This window comes from Nuphar pumila, chromosome 17, assembly GCF_984573655.1.
Source record: "Nuphar pumila chromosome 17, dmNupPumi1.hap1.1, whole genome shotgun sequence".
Taxonomy (NCBI): Eukaryota; Viridiplantae; Streptophyta; class Magnoliopsida; order Nymphaeales; family Nymphaeaceae; genus Nuphar; species Nuphar pumila.
In genome coordinates this window covers 6,640,590-6,660,507 of record NC_143265.1, presented here as the reverse complement: position 1 = coordinate 6,660,507, position 19,918 = coordinate 6,640,590, and the positions used below count along the sequence as shown (strand labels likewise).

At 35.7% G+C, this 19,918-nt stretch overlaps 1 protein-coding gene and 2 non-coding genes across 3 annotated transcripts; all 3 read right to left on the bottom strand.

The window, feature by feature from the left end:
- Positions 1-959: 959 nt before the first annotated feature.
- Positions 960-11,283, bottom strand: LOC149811478 (putative disease resistance protein RGA1). The gene is made up of 3 exons (XM_089993891.1): positions 11,180-11,283; positions 2,600-2,606; positions 960-1,511 (listed from the first exon to the last, which is right to left on the bottom strand). The coding sequence occupies exons 1-3, from the start codon at positions 11,281-11,283 to the stop codon at positions 960-962; spliced, it is 663 nt and encodes a 220-aa protein (XP_089850017.1).
- Positions 2,245-2,405, bottom strand: LOC149811480 (U1 spliceosomal RNA). The gene has a single exon (XR_016428655.1). It is a non-coding gene; the product is annotated as a U1 spliceosomal RNA (small nuclear RNA).
- On the bottom strand, positions 6,308-6,468 carry LOC149811479 (U1 spliceosomal RNA). The gene has a single exon (XR_016428660.1). It is a non-coding gene; the product is annotated as a U1 spliceosomal RNA (small nuclear RNA).
- Positions 11,284-19,918: the final 8,635 nt, after the last annotated feature.

Genomic DNA, 19,918 nt, shown 5'->3' with positions numbered 1-19,918 from the left:
ATAGTGGGAAAAGAACTTGGTTTTGGAATTAGAATCATTAAGAATTTATTTTTAAACCAAATTTTTGCAAACCAAATAATTGAATGGTTTAAATATATTTTACGATGCAAAATATATATTAATTAACGAGCTCATGCGTACATGACCTAGTTGAGTGCTTGCCAATCTTATTTTCTGAGTTTTTTTTTTTTTTGTATTTTTAACCCGAAGAAACCACACTCGAGACAAAGACCTGGTCTTGTTGGCTCAGCATGTCATACCTACGGGTCATCGTGCAAGGCTAGGACCTATGCCTTGGCTTGTGAGATTTATAAAAAAACATAAATACCGCATTTTAAACATGATATTTATGTTTTAAACAGCTATTTATCGTGAAAACATGTATTTTTATTTTTAAATCATTTTTATTAATATTTTCTTATAAAATATTTAATTTACTTTTTTTATTGCCAAGATTTTGCCAATATTTTTTAATTTATTTTTTATTGCCGAGAATTATAAAAAAAAAATCAATTTCTCACAAGTTTTTGAAAAATAAGATTTTGCCAAAAAAAAAAAAAGTTTGTCACTATGCCGGCCACCCAAACAGCCATATAATGGGTGAAGTTACAAAATATAGGGCTGCACTTGCTCTGTTGCATGCATGTGTGACCAACGATCCATTTTTTAATTTTATTTTTTTATTTTATCTCAAAAAAAAAAATCGGGGGCGCTTCCCCCGAACCCCCAACTATCACACAAATAATTTTTTTTTCCTACACCCCTGTTTGCCCCCCCTCACATGAATCCTAGCTACGCCCCTGCTTATCTCCGAATGCAAAGAACTCAGTCCGGTGAACTTGTCAGCGCCGCTCTCTTTGGCACCAACACACTCCAATATCTTCCTTGAGAGGTCCAACGATTTGGGCTTTTCCGATACACAAACCCATATGCTTATTTTAAAATATTCTTTCACAACATCACTGTTGTAGAGCTTCTTTACCAACGATTGCTATAACGGAAAGCTTCCCTTCTAATTCTTGTGGCTCTTCCATCAACCACTTGGAGACCAATTCTTCATCTTCTTCCCTGCCAACAACTCTTGACTCAGTGATGAACAGAGCAGTCTCCTTGTTCTTACCCCACATCTCGCTTATATTCTCGCCTAAACCTGCCTCAAGCCCATAACGATTTTTCTGGTTGTGAAGCATGCTAAGCCTCTGACTAATCTTTTTCAGCTCATTGGCAGTTTTGTAGAGAAAAGGGACATTGTAGCATTGGAAACAAGATGGAAGAAACCTGCATACCTTTGTTTGTTCTTGTCTGTCACTGTCAGCCTTGATCCTGTACAGGTCGATCACGTCTTGGGTATCGTAGGCCACTTGGGTCAGCTTCACTATCCAGTCCTTGGCTCTCTCTGATGTGAATCGCTTGTTTTGAGCGTCTCTAAGGACAGCTTCAATGGCACTCAACTCACTCTCCAATTTTGTCAATTCATCTTTTACCACCTCGTGGGCGAGGCCAATCACCCCCTCCAACAAGATTGAAACCACACCCTCTGCAATGAGCAGAGAGAGAGAGAGAGAGAGAGCTTTGCCTCGGAGCTCCAAGTTTTGAAGCACAGATAAATTATTCCCCGATCGAGCAGCCAAAGCCAAACACGTCTCTGGCTCTCTCTCCTTATCTTCTTTTGATTAAATTTGAACAGTAAATATCGTTGTTTGGCGACTTCAACGCTACCCGATTATTATCGAATCGGGCTCGAATATGAAGTTCTTATCTGAAGCCCATCCGAATACAAACCGGGTCGGTTCGGGATAAAGTGAGTTAAGCCACGACCCACATCTACATGGCATTGTGAGGCAATCAAACCTGACCTGAACCTGAACCTGAATTCTCGAGTATGGATATGAAAAATGCTGACCCAAATAATATTCGGGTTGACCCAGGTCCAACCTAGCAATATGGAGGCTGGGTTTGGGTCATGATTTTGCCAGGTACCTGACCTGAGTATCTTATATGTATTTTCATTTTTAAAACAATCTGAAATTATATGGGTCTAGGTTTGAGATTCCATTTTCGGGATCAGACAAAACCCGAACCTGGTGATTTATCGTTTGAGAGAGAGAGAGAGAGAGCACGGTTTACTTTTCACATTTAAATGGAAAGATTTTACCAAAACGCAAATAGGATTTGATATACTAGCATCAACGTAACAATAACTGTGGAGTTTTAAATAGACTAAAATTTAAAACTAGAATTTTGGTGGGGGCCGCGCGAACGCGTTCCCCCGCTACCACAAATTATGACGTCCACTCTCCCACTTGGGGAGATGGTAGTGAGACGCTCCTCCGGAGTGCAATGGAGGCCGCCTCCCTAGGCAATCGGCCTTATTGATCGCCGATAGACCCCGTCCAGGTAAGTATGCCTCCCACTTCAACCTCGTGTCTTTTTATATCCCATCACCCGACTTGCATTTCTCCGATTCTTCGATATGGGACTAATGTTTATTGCCCCCACGTCTTGCCTTGCCTCCCACCTCTTTCAGCGTAAGTGTCCATCCTACCACATAAAAATGCCGTAGCTTGTTTCTTATATCTCTTTTATTATATACAACTACCTTGGTACTGCAATCAGGAATAAATACAAGCAAAGTCTCTATTACCCTTTTAATGCCTATAGGGATGTCAACGGGTTGGATAGAACCCAATATCCGATCTGAATCCAAATCCGAGCAGTCGGATTCACTAGTCCAGTTTCGATCCAATTAAAAAGTGGATTCAGGTTTGGTATTGAGTTTTGCATTGAAACCCAAATCCAAATCTAATTAAAAACCAAATTTTGACTGAAACTTGAATCCTATTAAGTTAATTATTGGGTTTTAAGCTAATCGGATCCGAATTCGGTTTTATCTTTTTGCATCAGACTCTATGTCAGATCCAATTAAGTCAGATTCGGTAATGCCTTGATCCGACCCATTGGCATCACAGTGAGATAAAAAATATTCCTTTATCCAATCGTTTTTCAACAAAAACTTGTTTCATGTTTCTTTGGACTAAAAAAAAAACCTGTTTCTTGTATAATGATTCATGCCACTGGTTCAATATTTGTAATTCGAATTGCTCGATTTGCCAGAGTTAGTTATGGAGCTATTTAGTGTCACAATGATTTTTGTTCTTTTTCGCAACCTCTTGGTCACGTTAGGTGCCAAATGATACCTGTGATAAATGGTTTTTTCTGCCCTTTGGTATTTTTTTTCGCAGTTTCAACCTCATAAATGTATTGGGCAGGGTCTATTTAGGATGAATTCACATGATCATGTGTTTCAGATGAAAAAATGATATTTAGAGACTTGAAAATTTACAAATATTTTAGACTGTTGAGTTTTTCAACCTTATAAAAACCCACCCATATATCGAATTTGAATGCTTCAAGAGCTGCTCCCTGTAAAATCTTGAAGTACATAGATCACATTTGCACAGTCAGAATTTATAAATAAAATGAAAAAAACTAAAAAACCATTTAGCACCTAATGTGTGAGCAGCTATCAATCACTCATAAATATATATATATATATATATATATATATATATATATATATATATATATATATATATATATATATATATATGTGTGTGTGTGTGTGTGTGTGTGTGTGTGTGTGAGAGAGAGAGAGAGAGAGTCAAGCAATCCTTTATTTGCAGCTGCATGGAGCCACTTAGGGGTGTCAACGGCCTGGTTTACCGGAACCCGACCCAAACCAAATCCTATAGGGTCTGGTATGGTGATAAATAAGAAGACCTGATTAAGATTCGGGTTCAGACCTGAAGGTCCAATTAATACATGAACCTGAATATAGTTTGTAAAATTTTATACTAAACCTGAACCCAACTGGACTTATGATTAAAACCCGCAAATTTTCAATGTAAAAATGATAAAAAAAATATGATTTTACTGGCTTTGGTTCATGTAGTTCTTATCGGGTCCGAGTATGATTTTTCTTATAGTGGACCCGATTAGGCTTGGGTCTGGACTCAATAAGACCTGAGTCTGGACCCGATACTATACCCAAAAATCTGGTCCAAGACTGGTTTCACTTGTGTCCGAACCAAACTCGACCCGTTGACACCCCTAGAGTCATGGACTCCATACACTTATGGAAGTAAAATTTTTCAAACCAATGCTGCAAATCTTGTTACTGTGTTTTTCTCTCAGGAAAAAACTCACAATAAATTAAAAAAAAAACTTTGTTTTAACCAAGAAATAATAAGAAATTATCAACTGAATAAAATTTAATACACAAAGTGAGAAAATTATCAATGTTAATATCGCATTGATATTGTCATAAAATCGTGATGCATTAGTTAAAGGTCACATTTTAAAATGATCATGTTTTAGACATTTGGCCTTTAAAGATACTGCAATAAAAATCACAATGTTTTCAAAATGTTAATGATATTTATCCCTGTCTCGGACAGAAACGGAAGTTGTCTAGGACAGAAAGAACCCAAAAGAAGTCCCACAAACAAGGCTTTCATTTGCCAATTCATTAATTATATATTTTTTCTGTTTTTATTTTTTTTTTTTGAGAGGACTAAAAATGGATTCTTTTTCAAAGTCATAAGCATTCTTTCTCTACTGCTTCACATGTACTAGTTGATAGGTTTGCATTTTGCCTTTCAATTAGAACCATAGAAGAGTCTTATAATTGTGATCATTTTTTTAAACTAATGTTTACCAAAAGACAAATTTTTACATTAACAAATTATTATTTGATCTCACCCAAATAAAGTAACAAAAAAAAACATATTCACCCCAACAAATACCATGACTATTTCGGTATGTATGTTAAAATAACAACTACAAATCAAACAAAAAATAGTTTGTATTTTCTGCATGTCAATGTTTAAAATTTTACTGAAATGCCCCGAATTAAGAAAAAGAAGTAAAAACATAAGGTTTATAAATAGATAAATAAAAAAAAGAGTTAGTGAAGATAGGTTATGGATAAACTAAAATTTGGTTAGTGTGAACTGCCTCGTCCTCCGCAAATCAAAACTAATTGATAGGAAAATTGGCCAACTATGTCAAACTATTTGCTAAATCATGTATATCAGCTATATCATCAAAAATAAAATATTATGCAAAACCGTTAATATCTTTTGGTCTTGCTATAAAAACTAAATAATGATCATTGGTAAAATCTTTGTTTAAAGACTAACCAAAGGGGGGGAAATTGTTTTGTCATTGTGTTTCACTCCCTTTTCTTTTCTTTTTTAAGTTCACTTCATCGTCGACATCTTTCTCCTCACAGAAAAAGAAATGTCTACCAATAGAGATAGGGATGGCAGTCGTCCGGGATGGAGATGGGGGACAAGGTCTCCACCCCCGCCCCATCTCAAAATCCTGCCCTCCATCCCTACATGGGTTTTGATTTAAACCTCCATTCCCATTTCATATCCTCTATCCTTGGTCTAAACGGGGTGAGGCAGAGCGGGACCCTGTTTCTCCTCGGTCTATTGCCATCCTTAAAGAATGATTGGGGACAAGGCGGGGCGGGGCAAAGTGAGGGACAGGACTGGGCAGAGCACGACAGAAGAAAGTATAAGTTCATCCCCGCATGAGTTTTGATTTTAACCTCTATCCCCGCTTTCATCCCCGATTCAAATAAGGCGAGTTTGTTTCCTCCCCCGGTCCACTACCATCCCTATCTCCCAAAAGTGGTAGATACAAAGACACTCAAAGGAAGATTATCAAAAGCTAGCCATCTTTTATTTAACTTTCAATAAAAAAAACATATTATTAATGAATTTGTAGATGCTTTCATAATAGCGAATTATCCTGTTGAAGGATCAGATTATCAATTTATCGCGCCCTCAACATATCGGGTTTAAATGGGTGAGATTGACCTATCGATGATTCAGAGAAGGTATAAAATTTAAAGGGAAAAAACAGTTAAAAGTTTAAGAATTGGTTATCAATTTATCGCGCCCTCCATAGTTCGGATTTAAATAGGTGACAGATGGACCTATCGATGATTAGGAGAAGGTATAAAATTTAAAGGAAAAAGACAGTTGAACGTTTAAGAATTGGTTATCAATTTATCGCGCCCTCCATAGATCGATTTTAAATAGGTGACAGATGGACCTATCGAAGATTAGGAGGAGGTTTAAAATTTAAAGGAAAAAAATAGTTAAACATTTAAGAATTGGTTATCAATTTATCGTGCCCTCCATAGATCGGTTTTAAATAGGTGACAGATGGACCTATCGATAATTCAGAGGAGGTTTAAAACTTAAAATGAAAAAATAGTTTAAAGTTTTATTGGTGGGGGGTCGCGCGAACGCATTCCCCCTCTAACACAAATTATGACGTCCACTTTTCCACTTGGGGAGATGGTAGAGAGACGCTCCTCCCAAGTGCAATGGAGACCGCCTTCCTAGGCAATCGACCTTCTTGATCGCCGATAGACCCCATCTAGGTAAGTATGATTTTTCATCGCAACCCCATGACCTTTTATAGTCGTTCACTCGCCTCACATTTTTTTTGCTTCTTCGATACGAGACTAATTTAACATCTCTGTTACAGCATTATGAGGGACCGCATTGCCTACTTGGGCTTTTACGGCTCTTTTGTTCTATGCAGCTACTTTGGTATCGATGGATACTTATTTAAGTCCAAATGGGGGTGTCAATGGGCTAGACCTGGTTCAGATCTGGGTGGGTCCGGACTAGATCTGACTTGAAGAGGCTGGTATCAGGTTTGAACCTGGGTTCAATTTGATCTATCATAAGAAAAATAATAATTGATTCCTATAAATATTACATGAACCAGACCCTATTTATACTGAATAAAATAATGTTTTTTTTACATTGAAATTTTGTGAATCTTATTTAGAACTTGATTGGACCTTGGCTTGGTACAAAATTTCACAAATCATATGCAGCTCTTCATAAACTATTCAAACTTTTTGAGTCTTGACTTGCATTCTCATATCACCAAACTCTAACTATAGGTTTTGGTATGGGTTTGGGTTGGGGTCAATTGTAAAATTTCACTACATTGTGAAACTTTGAGATTTGAAGTTCATAAAAGAGTTTCGTACATAACACAACCTCATGAATCAAAATGACATTTTTGCTAAATAATCCATGTAAGTCATATTTATGTGCCTTGATCCACGCAATATATATATAATGGTTTTTAATAAAGTACATAATTTTAAGCTTACTTAACATATTTGTCTGGTGCTGGTAAGAATTTTTGTACATGGGAAAATGAATGAGAGGAATGTTTTTGTTTTTGTTTTTTTAGTTTTCTTTTTTTGTTTTAGTGTCTTATATAACTAAAAGTAAAAAATCAACATTCTGATCAGCTTGAATACGAGAGAATGTCTATCGACAATGGATTCAAAACAAAATGGCAAATCCGTAGGCCCTCAAGAAGGCAAGTCTACCCCCAATGGCTAGCGGCCTCATCTAGCAAAGACCATTAAGTTCAAAGAAAGAGAGAAAGGAAAATTAACTTATTTTTCTTGAAGGGAGAAATGATAATTCATTAAATGCATGTCATTTTATCATATATTCATGTATTTATATGTGGTTTTATGGTTAAGTATCCATGTTTATGATGTTTTAGGTGCAAAGAGGCTTCGGTTCAGATTTCGCTTAAAATCGAGTTTAAATGAGAGAGATAGAGTTATTTCAAGGTCATGAGAACAATTTTCGAGGAAATTTGGATCCAAGTCTGACCCAAAGCCTTCACCATGAACCTTATATCACATTCATACTCAAACCCATCCAAGATCCGAAGATCCAAGGTGAGAAAGTTAGATTCACCCTCAAAGATGACACCTAGAGGTAAATTACAAATTTTAATAATTTGAAGGTGATTCTTGAAAATAGCTTGAACTAAGGGTTGTTTTAGAAAATAGGGTAAAATTTGCATATAAAAAGAAAGCTACAACAACACTAAACTCGTCCAGACGCCTTGGAAGTCGTGTCTTTCTTCTCTTATCTTTTACTTCACATTTTCTTCTTCCTCTTCTTCTTATTCATGTGTTTCTCTTCTTGTTTTTTTTTTCTTTTTTATTTTTCTCCATGATTCTCATGTAATTTTTTGTGTTCTTCACGTTCTCTCTATTCTTTTTGCTATATTTTGTATCTAATCACTACAGATATACTCTTTGAGAGCTTCAAATAGGTTTTGGTATGAAAACGCCAATTTCCTTCATTGACCGGTAGCCAAGAATCTCATCTAGCAACCGTTGACCATCTTTTCTTCTCCATCAATCTCCCCCTTCATAAATTTGACTCCGAGAAATGTGTAGCAAGAGGATATCAATATGCAGTAAAAGAAAGAATGTAGGTATGTGTTTTCAAGAAAGGTGGAGTGCTCTCTTCTTTATAAAATTTGTCAAACAACCCTTGAGGTAAGTCTTCTCACCCACTGCTTGTAGTTAGGTACAAAATAGATTTAATTCAATTAGATGTGTATAGTTTATTGTTAATTTGTTAAATCAAATTATTAATTAAATTATTTTCTCATGTTTTAAAAATATTATTTTGATTAGATTAATTAGAATTAGATAAATTAGATTTACTTGAATAGCGTCAATCGGTATAGTGTGTTCTGCGGTTTTAATGTGTTCTAGTTAGTTTTGGTCGTTTATTAATTTTAGTTTCATAGTTGTTAGACTAAATTTATTTTCATCTTGCTGTTTGTATCAGATTCTATTTTTATTCACATTTTTAGGATTAAATTAGTCAATTTTAGCCAAGTGTTTGCTTAAGTTAGCAGTAGATTATTTATCGTGCGGTTTAGTTTTTCTTTATACTTTTAATTAATTTTCAGCATTGTGCCATCATGTTAGTGATTATTTTTTTATTTATAATTGATTTTAGAATAGTCTTCATTCTGATTAGTATTTAATTAGATTGATTGAGTTGTTTTAATTAATTTTTAATTTCATTATTGTTAGAATTATAAATCGATAAAGTAAATTTCGCATCTTAGTGTGTCACTTCATGTGAATGTTTGTAGAATTTCATCCAGGGACATGGTGAACATGTAACTAGAGGATATTGATGAAGTCCATGCCGAATTTGAGGAGATTTTGATCTATTTTGACCTTGCTCATCATCGGTCCAAAGTTGACAGGTCCTACTGAATTCAGGCTTTCTTTATTTACAAATCGAGTAGAATAGTTTAGTTTTTATTATTATTATTGGGTGTTGCTTTGTATTATTCGATATATTAGTGTTAGCTAGGTCTGGTACGTGTGTGTGCATTGTTTTTTGTTAAGAAAAATAGAGGTTTTTATGTTGACTGTTAGTATAATCTTATTGTTTTAATTTTTATTTTTTAGTAGTGTTAAATTAGATAGATTTATTGTTGATTTTCTTTAAGTTGTTTTCGAATTTAGTTAAAATTAATTTGTTTGAGTTTTTAACTGTTAGTCTTGCTGGCTTTTTGTTATTTTGTTAATAGTATTGTTAGTATAGGTATAGTTGTGTTATTTTGTTTTGCATGTATTTTCTCTTAGAGATTGCTACTTGCAAGGGAGGATATCTATCATTGCCTCGTTAATTTAGCCTGAGGCAAGAAAGTCTCGTACTTAGTTTAGGATTTGCTTTCATTTTAATTGCGTTTACTTTTATCGCATTGTAATTGAAGAGATAGTGTAATTTTTTTTTTTGAAATATTAATAAAGTGAGGTTTTTAAGTGAAATAGTATGCCTTATTTTTCATTCCCTAAGTTGACAATCTAACTTATTACTCTACACAAGTACAAGGACTGGTTTTGAATTTATTATTTGGTGTGCAATTCTTGTTTTAAAATAACCGTTTGCAAAAATTGCACCAAATTTTTGGCGTTGTTGCCAGGGAACAACATATATAAGGTCTAAGTCATTACTTACTTTATTGATATTTTTGTTTAGTTAGTAAATATAGGCTTTAACTTAGTTAGTAAATATAGGTATATGATCTTTTGTATTATCGTATTTAAGAATATTTGTTTAGAATAGTTAGTGCACTCATACCTGACACAAACGTCAGTGTATGCAAGGGTGTAGATCTTTGGGCTTCCCATTTGATCATTTTGTCAAAAATCCTGAGCGATTACTTCATTCTCCTCGAGGTCAAAGCGAAATGGATGATCAAATAGAGCATACTGGACCTACATGCCCTTTGAGGGAGTACTTTCTACCCACATAGTACACCAAGGCATCATGTATCAAGAGGCATGATGTAAGGGTGTCATATTATGAGATTAAGGTCAGTGTTATTCAAATATTACTTTCTTTTTATGACCTTAGTCAAGAGGATCCTTACATGCATTTAGACGAGTTACTCAAGGTATGCTTCACTGTGAAAATCTAGAATTTTGGGGATGATGCCTTAAAATTGACCTTGTTCTCATCCTCATTGAAGGACAAGGCCAAGTATTGACTGAAGTTCTTAGATACCATAGAAATAGGGTATTGGGATCAAATGCAGAAGGAATTCCTCAAGAAGTATTTTTCAATAGGTTATACTAATCAGTTTAGATGGGTCATCACAAGCTTCACAGAGTTCGATGGTGAATAATTTCATGAGACCTAAGAAAGAATAAAAGAACTCCTTAGGAAATGTCTCCACCACTAGGTGCCAAAATGACATCTGGTTTAATGCTTTTATGATGGTCTATCTTAATAAAATCGTCAGATGATCGACTCTTCGTGTGGGGATACTTTCATGTTAAAAAGTAAGGATGAGGCATGACGTCTGTTTGACACCTTAAATGAGAATTCGTTACATCACGCCTCCACTTCACGGGTCGAGAGGGTCATACCAGGGATCTTGAAAAAAAGTGTTGCTATTGAGGTGGGTACATCAGTTGAGTTGCACAACAAAGTAGACTTGCTCACTCAGAAACTGAATCAGCTTCTTGCTAGCCCATCACCTAGTCATATGGTGTGCACTCTATGCGCTAGCCTCACAATGTTGTTGATGAGTGCCCTTCAGTATCTCAGTACCCTAAATTTGTCTAAGAACAAATTCAGATTGCTTAGAGGTTCGCCAAACCCGTGAACAACCAATTTTCTACTACTTATAATCCAGGTTGGTGAAACCATCTTAATTTTTTGTGGAAAAATCTATAAGCTTCAGTCTTTGTCCCTCCAACACAGCAGGTTAGACCTAATGCTTTCACTCAGACCTATCAAAGGCCAAGTTATCCCTAGCGCTCTCCTCTGTTTCCCACAATAGCTCCGCAGAAGACCACCCAGCAGTTGTCCTTTGAGGAGAAACTTCTTCAGGCATTTCAAGAGGTAAAAACCTCCAACCAAACTGCCTTTGAAAAGTGTAATGAAGTACTAAACTCCCGCACGCAGTTCATAGCCAAATTAGAGACACAAATGATACAATTAGCAAAGAAAGTGACTAAGAAGAATGAGGGTAGCTTACCGAGCCAACCTGCAGTGAACCCCAAGGGTTAGAATTCCATATCTTTTAGCATATGTATGACAGATCCTCACCAGCAGCAGGCCAAGGTAGTTATGGCCCTTAGGAGTGGACAAGAGTACCAATCAGTTTCAAGGAGCTAAGCGAAACCATGCTTTCTACTTCTGCTCAGTCGTCTACCCCTGATAAAGTCAAAGATAGATGTGAGTCTCCTCAGAAGGAAGATGATTCCCCAGTGTATGTCCTGAAACCACCCTATCCTAGAGCCCTAGAGTCCCCAGGAGTCATTAGCAAGCAAGGGGTTAAGATGCAAGTGATGCTCAAAATTTTCAAGTAAGTGCAAATCAACCTTCCTTGCTTGATGTCATTCAACAAGTATCTGCCTACGCCAAGTTTCTAAAGAAACTATGCACGCAGAAGCGCAAATCAAGAGGCAAGGTTCCTACCAAGGTCCTTTTGACAAAGCAGGTAAGTTCGGTGCTTCAACACCAAACTCCACCTAAACTCAAGGACCCTGATGCTCCTATTATTTCATGTGTTATAAGAAATATCCAGATTAAGCGAGTATTATTAGATCTTGAGGCAAGTGTTAATATCTTAACAAGACATTTTTATGATTCATTTGGATTAAGAGAGATGAAGCTGACTCTTATGACCCTACAACTGGCAGATCATTGTATCAAGGTTCTGAGAGAAATCCTTGAGGATGTTCTAGTCAAGGTAGATGAGTTTTATTTTTTAGTCGACTTCATTATCTTGGATATGGAGGGTGTAGACAGCCAGCGTCAGACTCCCATCATTTTGGGCCGGCCATTCTTGGCAATGGCTAATGCATGTATCAATTATCGTACCAGAGTGATTGATGTTTTATTTGGCAAAAGAAAAGTAAGATTAAATATCTTTAATATTGCCATGGGACCCGCTGAAAATGAGGCTTACTTTCATGTGGATATTGTTCAGGATTTGATGAAAGAAAACTTTGACTTGTTGATTAGAGATCCACTAGCAACTTATTGTACAATAGGAGATAGCCTAGATATGGAGTCCTTCAATGTGTCATCAATAGTTTCTAGTACCCTTCCTCGGAGAGGAGGATTCGAGCATCTCCCTGCTTTAGCTGAGACACCAGCCAAGTCTTCAATAGAATGTCCCACAGGTCTTGAGTTGAAGCCCTTACCGGCTTCACTAAAGTATGTGTATCTCGAAAACAACTATATGTTGCCTGTAATCATCTCTACAAACCTCACGGAGGATCAAAAGACCAAATTGATTGAGGTTTTGCAAGAGCACAAAGCAACGATAGGTTGGGTGGTGACAGATCTCAGAGGGATAGATCCTTCCTTTTACATGCACAAAATCTATTATAAAGAAGGATTTAAGCTTGTACGAGACATGCAGAGGAGACTAAATCCCAACATGAAAGAAATTGTTAAGAAAGAAGTGGTCAAGTAGCTAGATACAAGAATAATTTACTCTATCTCGGATAGTCAGTGGGTGAGTCTAGTTCAGGTAGTCCCATAAGAAGTTTGGACTCACAGTAGTTGAAAATAAGAAGGGGGGAGTATTCCTATGAGGACCATGACAGGATGGTGAGTATGCATAGACTATAGGAAGCTGAATGTAGCAAAAAGAAAGGACTACTTTCTGTTACTATTCATTGACTAGATCCTTAAGAGCCTTGCTGGACAAAGCTACTTTTCTTTTCTAGATGACTATTCTGGATACAATCAAGTAGCAGTGCAACCTGATGACCAGAAGAAGACACATTCATATGTCCCTATGACACCTTTGCTTTTAGGCATTTGTCGTTTGGGCTTTGTAATGCCCCGATTATATTTCAACGGTGCATGATGGCAATCTTCTCTCATATGGTAGATGATGTTATGGAAGTTTTCATGAATGATTTTTCAGTATATGGCTCTTCTTTTGATGATTGTCTTTGTAAGTTGACTAGAATACTCAAATGCTGTATGGAGACAAATCTTGTTCTCAGTTGGAAAAAGAGTCACTTTATAGTCCAAGAGTAGATTGTGCTCAGACATATTGTGTCCAAGAGAGGGATTGAGGTGGACCAAGCCAAGGTGAAGTCGATCTCACTATTGACCTCATCTACTATTGTGAGGCAGGTGCATTCTTTCTTAGGGCATGCATGCTTTTATCGATAGTTTATTAAAGATTTTAGCAAAATCTCCAGGTCGTTGTGTGATTTATTGGCCAAAGAGCAACCGCTTGATTTTGATGAGGAGTGCGGGAAGGCATTTGAGACACTCAAAGATGCCATGACCACTACACTGATTTTGAGATCTCTGGATTGGATGCTCCCATTTGAGATCATGTGCAGTAACGCTCCAAATATTTAACTCAAAAATTTTAAAATAAATATTTTTTTCTTAAACCACAACGAAAATATTTCATTAATCCCTCGGTCAAATAATTTGGGTGGGTTACAGGTGATAACACAAACTCAATATCATTAGGTAAATTAAAGTCTTGCCTTGAAACATTACAAGTCCTAAATAATATAATTAATGAATTTAAAGTCGGAGTTCCTTAGGACATCTACAGAAGATATGGTCTCATGGCACCGCCCGCAGCGACAACCGTAATTGCCCCGATATCTTTATTTGTTTTCTGAAAAACAATAATTCAGATAAAGTCAAACTACTCCTCATCTGAGTAAGAAGCATAATATCAATATGAATGTACTCAGTGTCATGTGTACAACTATATGTGCAATACATTCGAATATTGATATACGAAATGCCAAAATTCTTGCAAGTTCTATGAGGTTCACCTAATACAAAACAACTCATTGTTTAGTACATAAAGGAATGCATTAATGAGTTATACATCACATGAATGAATCTTGTTTATATTTTAACAATTGAAATATTAAGGAAAACATTAATAAGCTACGCATCACATGAATGAATCTCATTTATATTGTTACAATTGAAATATTAAGGAAAATATTAATAAGCTACACATCACTTAAATGAATCTCATTTATATTATAATAATTGAAATATTAAGAAAAAACATTAATAAGTTTTACATTACATAAATGCAACATCAAACATTATATGTACTTAAAGATATTCAAAAGTATAATGACTTTATGTTTCTCTTGTTAATTATCATGTGGGTACGCACATGCATTCGACATTGTAATGGACTAAGACCACACGGGGGTCTGTTATGCTTTTTCAATTAATGCTCTGTATGACTAGCCGTACGAAAACCCAAAGGGGATGGTTCGCGATCAAGAGAGTGCTCTTTAATGGATAGAACTAGAAATATGATGCACCCTGGAAACTTTTGCAAAAGACTTGGATCTACCACGTAGGATGCAGGATGCATTGGTAGTCCTGACCCCCTAACTTCGAAGACTGGGGACCGGATGAGACGCCTCACTCTCATAAAAACATAATTGTCTCATGGAGCTTGTACCATCTACTCTTGAAGTCTACCCTCTCCAAGGTAGAACATGAGTCTGGTAGCATACATTGTCTTTCAGGTGTACCCAGAACCTTGAGAATCCGACAATATATATCGTCTTTCAGGTATACTCAGAATTCTGAGAAACAAGTAACATATATCATCTTTCAAGTATACCTAGAATCCTGCAGTTAAGTTCTATATGCGTATATTAAATCTTGTTTATTTCTTCGTGCAAGTCATTGCACCGCAAGGGATTTCCAAAATCCCAAACTCACACTCGGGATGATCAAGTGTATGCACATTATCAACCTGATGCATATTAGGCACCAACAAAAATTCTCATAATCATAGGCTCATATATGAGCAGAACACCTGTGCATGAAATATTTAATTTTATAAGTTTGGGTGTACGTATCATACCTCATTGGTCTTTTTTGACTACATGCTCAATCATGGGTAAAACACACAGGTGCAAGTGTCACACCATTGCATCATGCACATGCATACTATGTCATATATATAAATCTCATATGTGCTCGTGTGATACTACAAAGGTTTTGTAGAACCACATGCTTAGTTTCGAGCTTTTGTATACTCATGACTTTGAAATTTTTATACTATGCAAATAGCAACTACATGCATTTAACAATAGGCAATTTATACCCTGAACATGGTTATGACATTCATATGCGAATCACATACCAAATTTACATGTGAAACAAATAACATTATTGATATCTCATTCTTTCGCAAAGCTCAGTAATAGAATAACATTTTTTTTCATGTGCATGCAATAAAAAATGCATTTGCAAAAACATACACTGACACACTCATTCCAATAACAAAATGGCCAAAACAATAAAATAACATTCTTGTATCATTTTACCGGGTTTCTAAATGAAACAACCACCTAGTTGAGTGCATAATAATAATTTTGAGGATTCATACATCCCAATATAACATAATAAACATCATTCTATATATTTTTCTTAGAGAACCGTGTATGCCACACACACACACACACACACACACACATATATATATATATATATATACATATATACATACATACATACATATATATATATATATATATATATATATATATATATATTGGCTGCAATGGACTGCTACCAGTCCTACTGCACCCGTCATAGTTGTACATGCATCATGCCAACACCCAAAAGCGTTCATTACCGGGTAACACAATAATTATATTTTATTATTATTATTTTTAAAAGCAAGTTGGGCTACGATAGCCAGTGGTGGACTTGCTGCAGCCACAAAATAGGCACACATGCAGGGTGGTGCACCCTGCTGGTTGTTTGGGTACAAGACAAGGGAAACTGAGGTCATGTCAACCCCAGCCTGCTGCACCCATGTAGGGTGCAGCAGCTGCTGCCCCCTATTCAACACAATAGACAGGATTTAGCAAACCTTGGTCAAGCCAGGTCAGACAGACCAGTCTGTTCGATCTGATTGGTGAGACCACCATGTGGGCTGGGGTCGTGCAGGCTCCAGTTCATCCCTGCACACCCCTCAACAAATATATAATTTTTTTTCTTCTGAAATCCTTTCATTTAAGCTGTAGACCGGCAATGGCTATAGTTGTAACAAAATACCTATAAATGTCCTATTTATCAGCACTTCATAACAAAATTGATAACCCTCATGAATATAAATCCATTGAATAAAATAAATACATAATTATTATAATGAAAATATACCAAATTTTGAGATGAGAATTATATCTTCATGCATATAAGCAACTCATGGTATCAGTTCATATATGCTTAACCAAAACATCATTTAGCCATAACTAACCTATATCTCAACCCTACATGTTGACTATGATGTCCATCATGAAGATAAAAATCCATTGAATAAATCAAGTGCATAAACATTGCAGAAGATTTGACCAAAATACAATATGACAATTATATTTTTATGCATATAAACAACTATTCCAAACTATTTTTTTTAACTTGAATGTGAGAAATCAAGCACGTTAGTGCATGGAAGGAATCAAACACCTTAGTGCAAGTCGTGACCCTAACCCATACCTACATGTAGTCATATATATATATATATATATATATATATATATATATATATATATATATATATATATATATATATATATATATATATATATACACAAATGATTTAAATCTAATTTCAGCATGAATTTGGAATCATGACTATATGTATATATATTAAAGAAGTGATGCAGAAAAGGTATGTTTCATCTATAGGGTGGATTGACATTTTTAATCACCTACATGGTACATATGCAGATCTAGTGCTCCAACATATGTTGTTTTGATAATCCAGGAGTGGTGTGTATTGATCGAGTGGACAGTCATAAGATTTCATATGTAAAAAAAATATGATGCAAATATATTTATGATTTGTCTAATTGTCTTAAGGCAAGAATATAAAATCCTCAACAGGCTCCAAATGGCGATGAAATACAAAACAGACACCAACATGATGTCGAACCAGATCCAGTAGGTCAAGTGAGTAAAATATTTCTATATAATCATTATGAGCCACTATGAAAATAAAATTTGACGATAACAAGCAGATCTAGGTTTGCAACACAAATTAATATTTTTTTCTTAAGATTTACATGCATCTTAGCATGATCCGTCCATGTGCAGCGTAACATATATCGATCTCATTATTTCAATGGACTAATACACATATTGGCATATGCCTCAGTTTGATCATGCATGTCGGTCTTATTTTAGGCATATAGGGGTCAATGATCAGTCGTGGCTATTTCACACGGCATGGATGCATGCATATTCATAAATACATTTGAAGGGTGTTGCGGCATACATGTATTACAGGGCATCAAACACATGCATAAAGATATAATGTCCCTTACCTCTCGATAAATAAAAAATTTGAATAAAACTGATAGGCTGGTCTTGAGGTATCATCTGTCCCAGTGCTTCCCTTCAACACCGATTGATGGTTTTATGCATTGTCGAACCTTCCTCCTCCAATATGGTTACCAATGGAGCCTCTCCCAAAGTGAGAGAGAAAAATGGAGGAAAATGAAAGGTTAGAGAGAGACGTGTGAGATGAGAGGGAAAGATAGAGATGAGAGGTATGAGAGATAAGGAGAATGAGGTATAGAAAGAGAGGGATGAGCTATGCAAGTGATACTCCTCCCAATTGGGCCTCTCACTAATTTGGGAAGGAGAGAGAAAGAGAGAGAGAGAGAGAGAAGATGAAGAACAATGAAAGTCAAAGAAGGCTAGGGCATGAATGAGGGGTTATCTTTTTCATCCTTATTTTCTTCTTGTAATAGCTTTTCAAATAGGTAAAATCTCTCCTCATATGAGCCACTTTCTAAACGTGTGAATTATTTCACTTACTAAGTCCTCTTTCCATATCTCTTAATTTGAAAATCCTTTTTTAATATTTTTCCTAAAATTGTGAGTAGGTTTGACCTTCTCACCTTACCTTACCATGTATATGATTTCCTTCCTATCCCTTTAAAATGATAAAAACATGATTGAGGTAAGACTTCCTCCTACTTTTTTTTTTGTAAAAATGAATCATAGTGCACCAAAATAAAAAACCATGTGTATGAGGAGATTTGAACTTGGGTCACTCTCCAAAGAGGCAACGAACCTCTCTACAACACTACAACTTTTTTCATTATACGTTTTGTCTACTTTGATTTATTTATAACTATATAGGAGTTTTATCATTGTAGCAATTTTTTTCAAAAGAAAATATAATACTTTCTTGCCCAAGCCATGCGTGTGAGGTGGGATTTAAACTCAGGTTGCCTCACAAGGAGACAACACACCTCACCACAACACAACTTCACATCTTATTGCATTTTTATCTTCATTAATTCAAATATACCTTTATTCAAAATTTTCTCTATGGGTCTCAATTTTTCAGATTTTGAGCTCCCGAATATTACACATCTATGAAATCCGTTATTTGGTTTTCGAATCTCGATTGGGTTATATGAAATTTGGATTCTAGTAGGATCCAAATTTAATTCTAATTGGGCTTCAGATCTTGTTTGGGTTATACGATATTTAGATTCCAGTAGTATCCAAATTGAATTCCAATTGGGTTTCGAATCTTGATTGAATTATACGATATTTGGATTCCAGTAGGATCCAAATTGAATTTCAATTAGGTTTCAGATCTATTTGGGATCTTAATCCATTTGCTATATCTGAATCTAAATACTGGATCTATATGATCTTGTTCGATTTCAAGATCCATTTGGACCAAATTCATTCAAATAACATCACATTATCATATTTATTCTAGAGAAAAATTTTCTTTATTTATTTTAATAATTCTAAAAAAAATTGGATTTTACATGTGTGATGCATCCGATTATGCCATATGAGCTATTTTAGGGCAAAAGAATTGATAGAAAGTCTTATGTGATTTACTACACGAGCATGACTCTTTCTTATGCTCAAATGAATTATACTACGATAGAGAAAGAGTTGCTCACCGTAGTGTTTGCATTGGACAAGTTTAGGTCCTATTTACTTGGTTCAAAGGTTGTTATCTATTCTAATAATGCAACATTGAAATACCTACTATGTAAGAAAGACACCAAACCTAGGCTCATTCAGTGGGTCTTGCTACTACAAGAGTTTGCTTTTGAGATTCGAGACAATAAGGGCAGCGAAAATGCATTTGATGACCATCTTTCTAGGTTGATTGTAGATTCAATAATGGATCACAAACCAATCAACGATTTCTTCCCAGATGAGCAAATTATGGCAGTAGGATCATTAAAGTTGCCTTGGTTTGCCAATATTGTAAACTATTTGGTAACCAAATAACTACATGCACATTGGGGCAAGAATGGGAGAGATTGATTCTTAGCATAGGTCAAGCACTATTTATGGGATGAACCGGAGTTGTTCAAGTATTGTGTAGACCAAGTGATAAGAAGATGCATCTCAGAGGAAAAGTATGAGTCAATTCTTACTTTTTGTCATTCTCTAACTTGTAGAGGGCATTTCAGTAGTAGAAAGACTACAACCAAGGTTTT

What these genes read in the sequence shown, in the direction of transcription:
- LOC149811478 (XM_089993891.1), bottom strand. Translation starts at nt 11,283, where the DNA reads ATGCCTGAAGAAGTTTCTCCTCAAAGGACAACTGCTGGGTGGTCTTCT.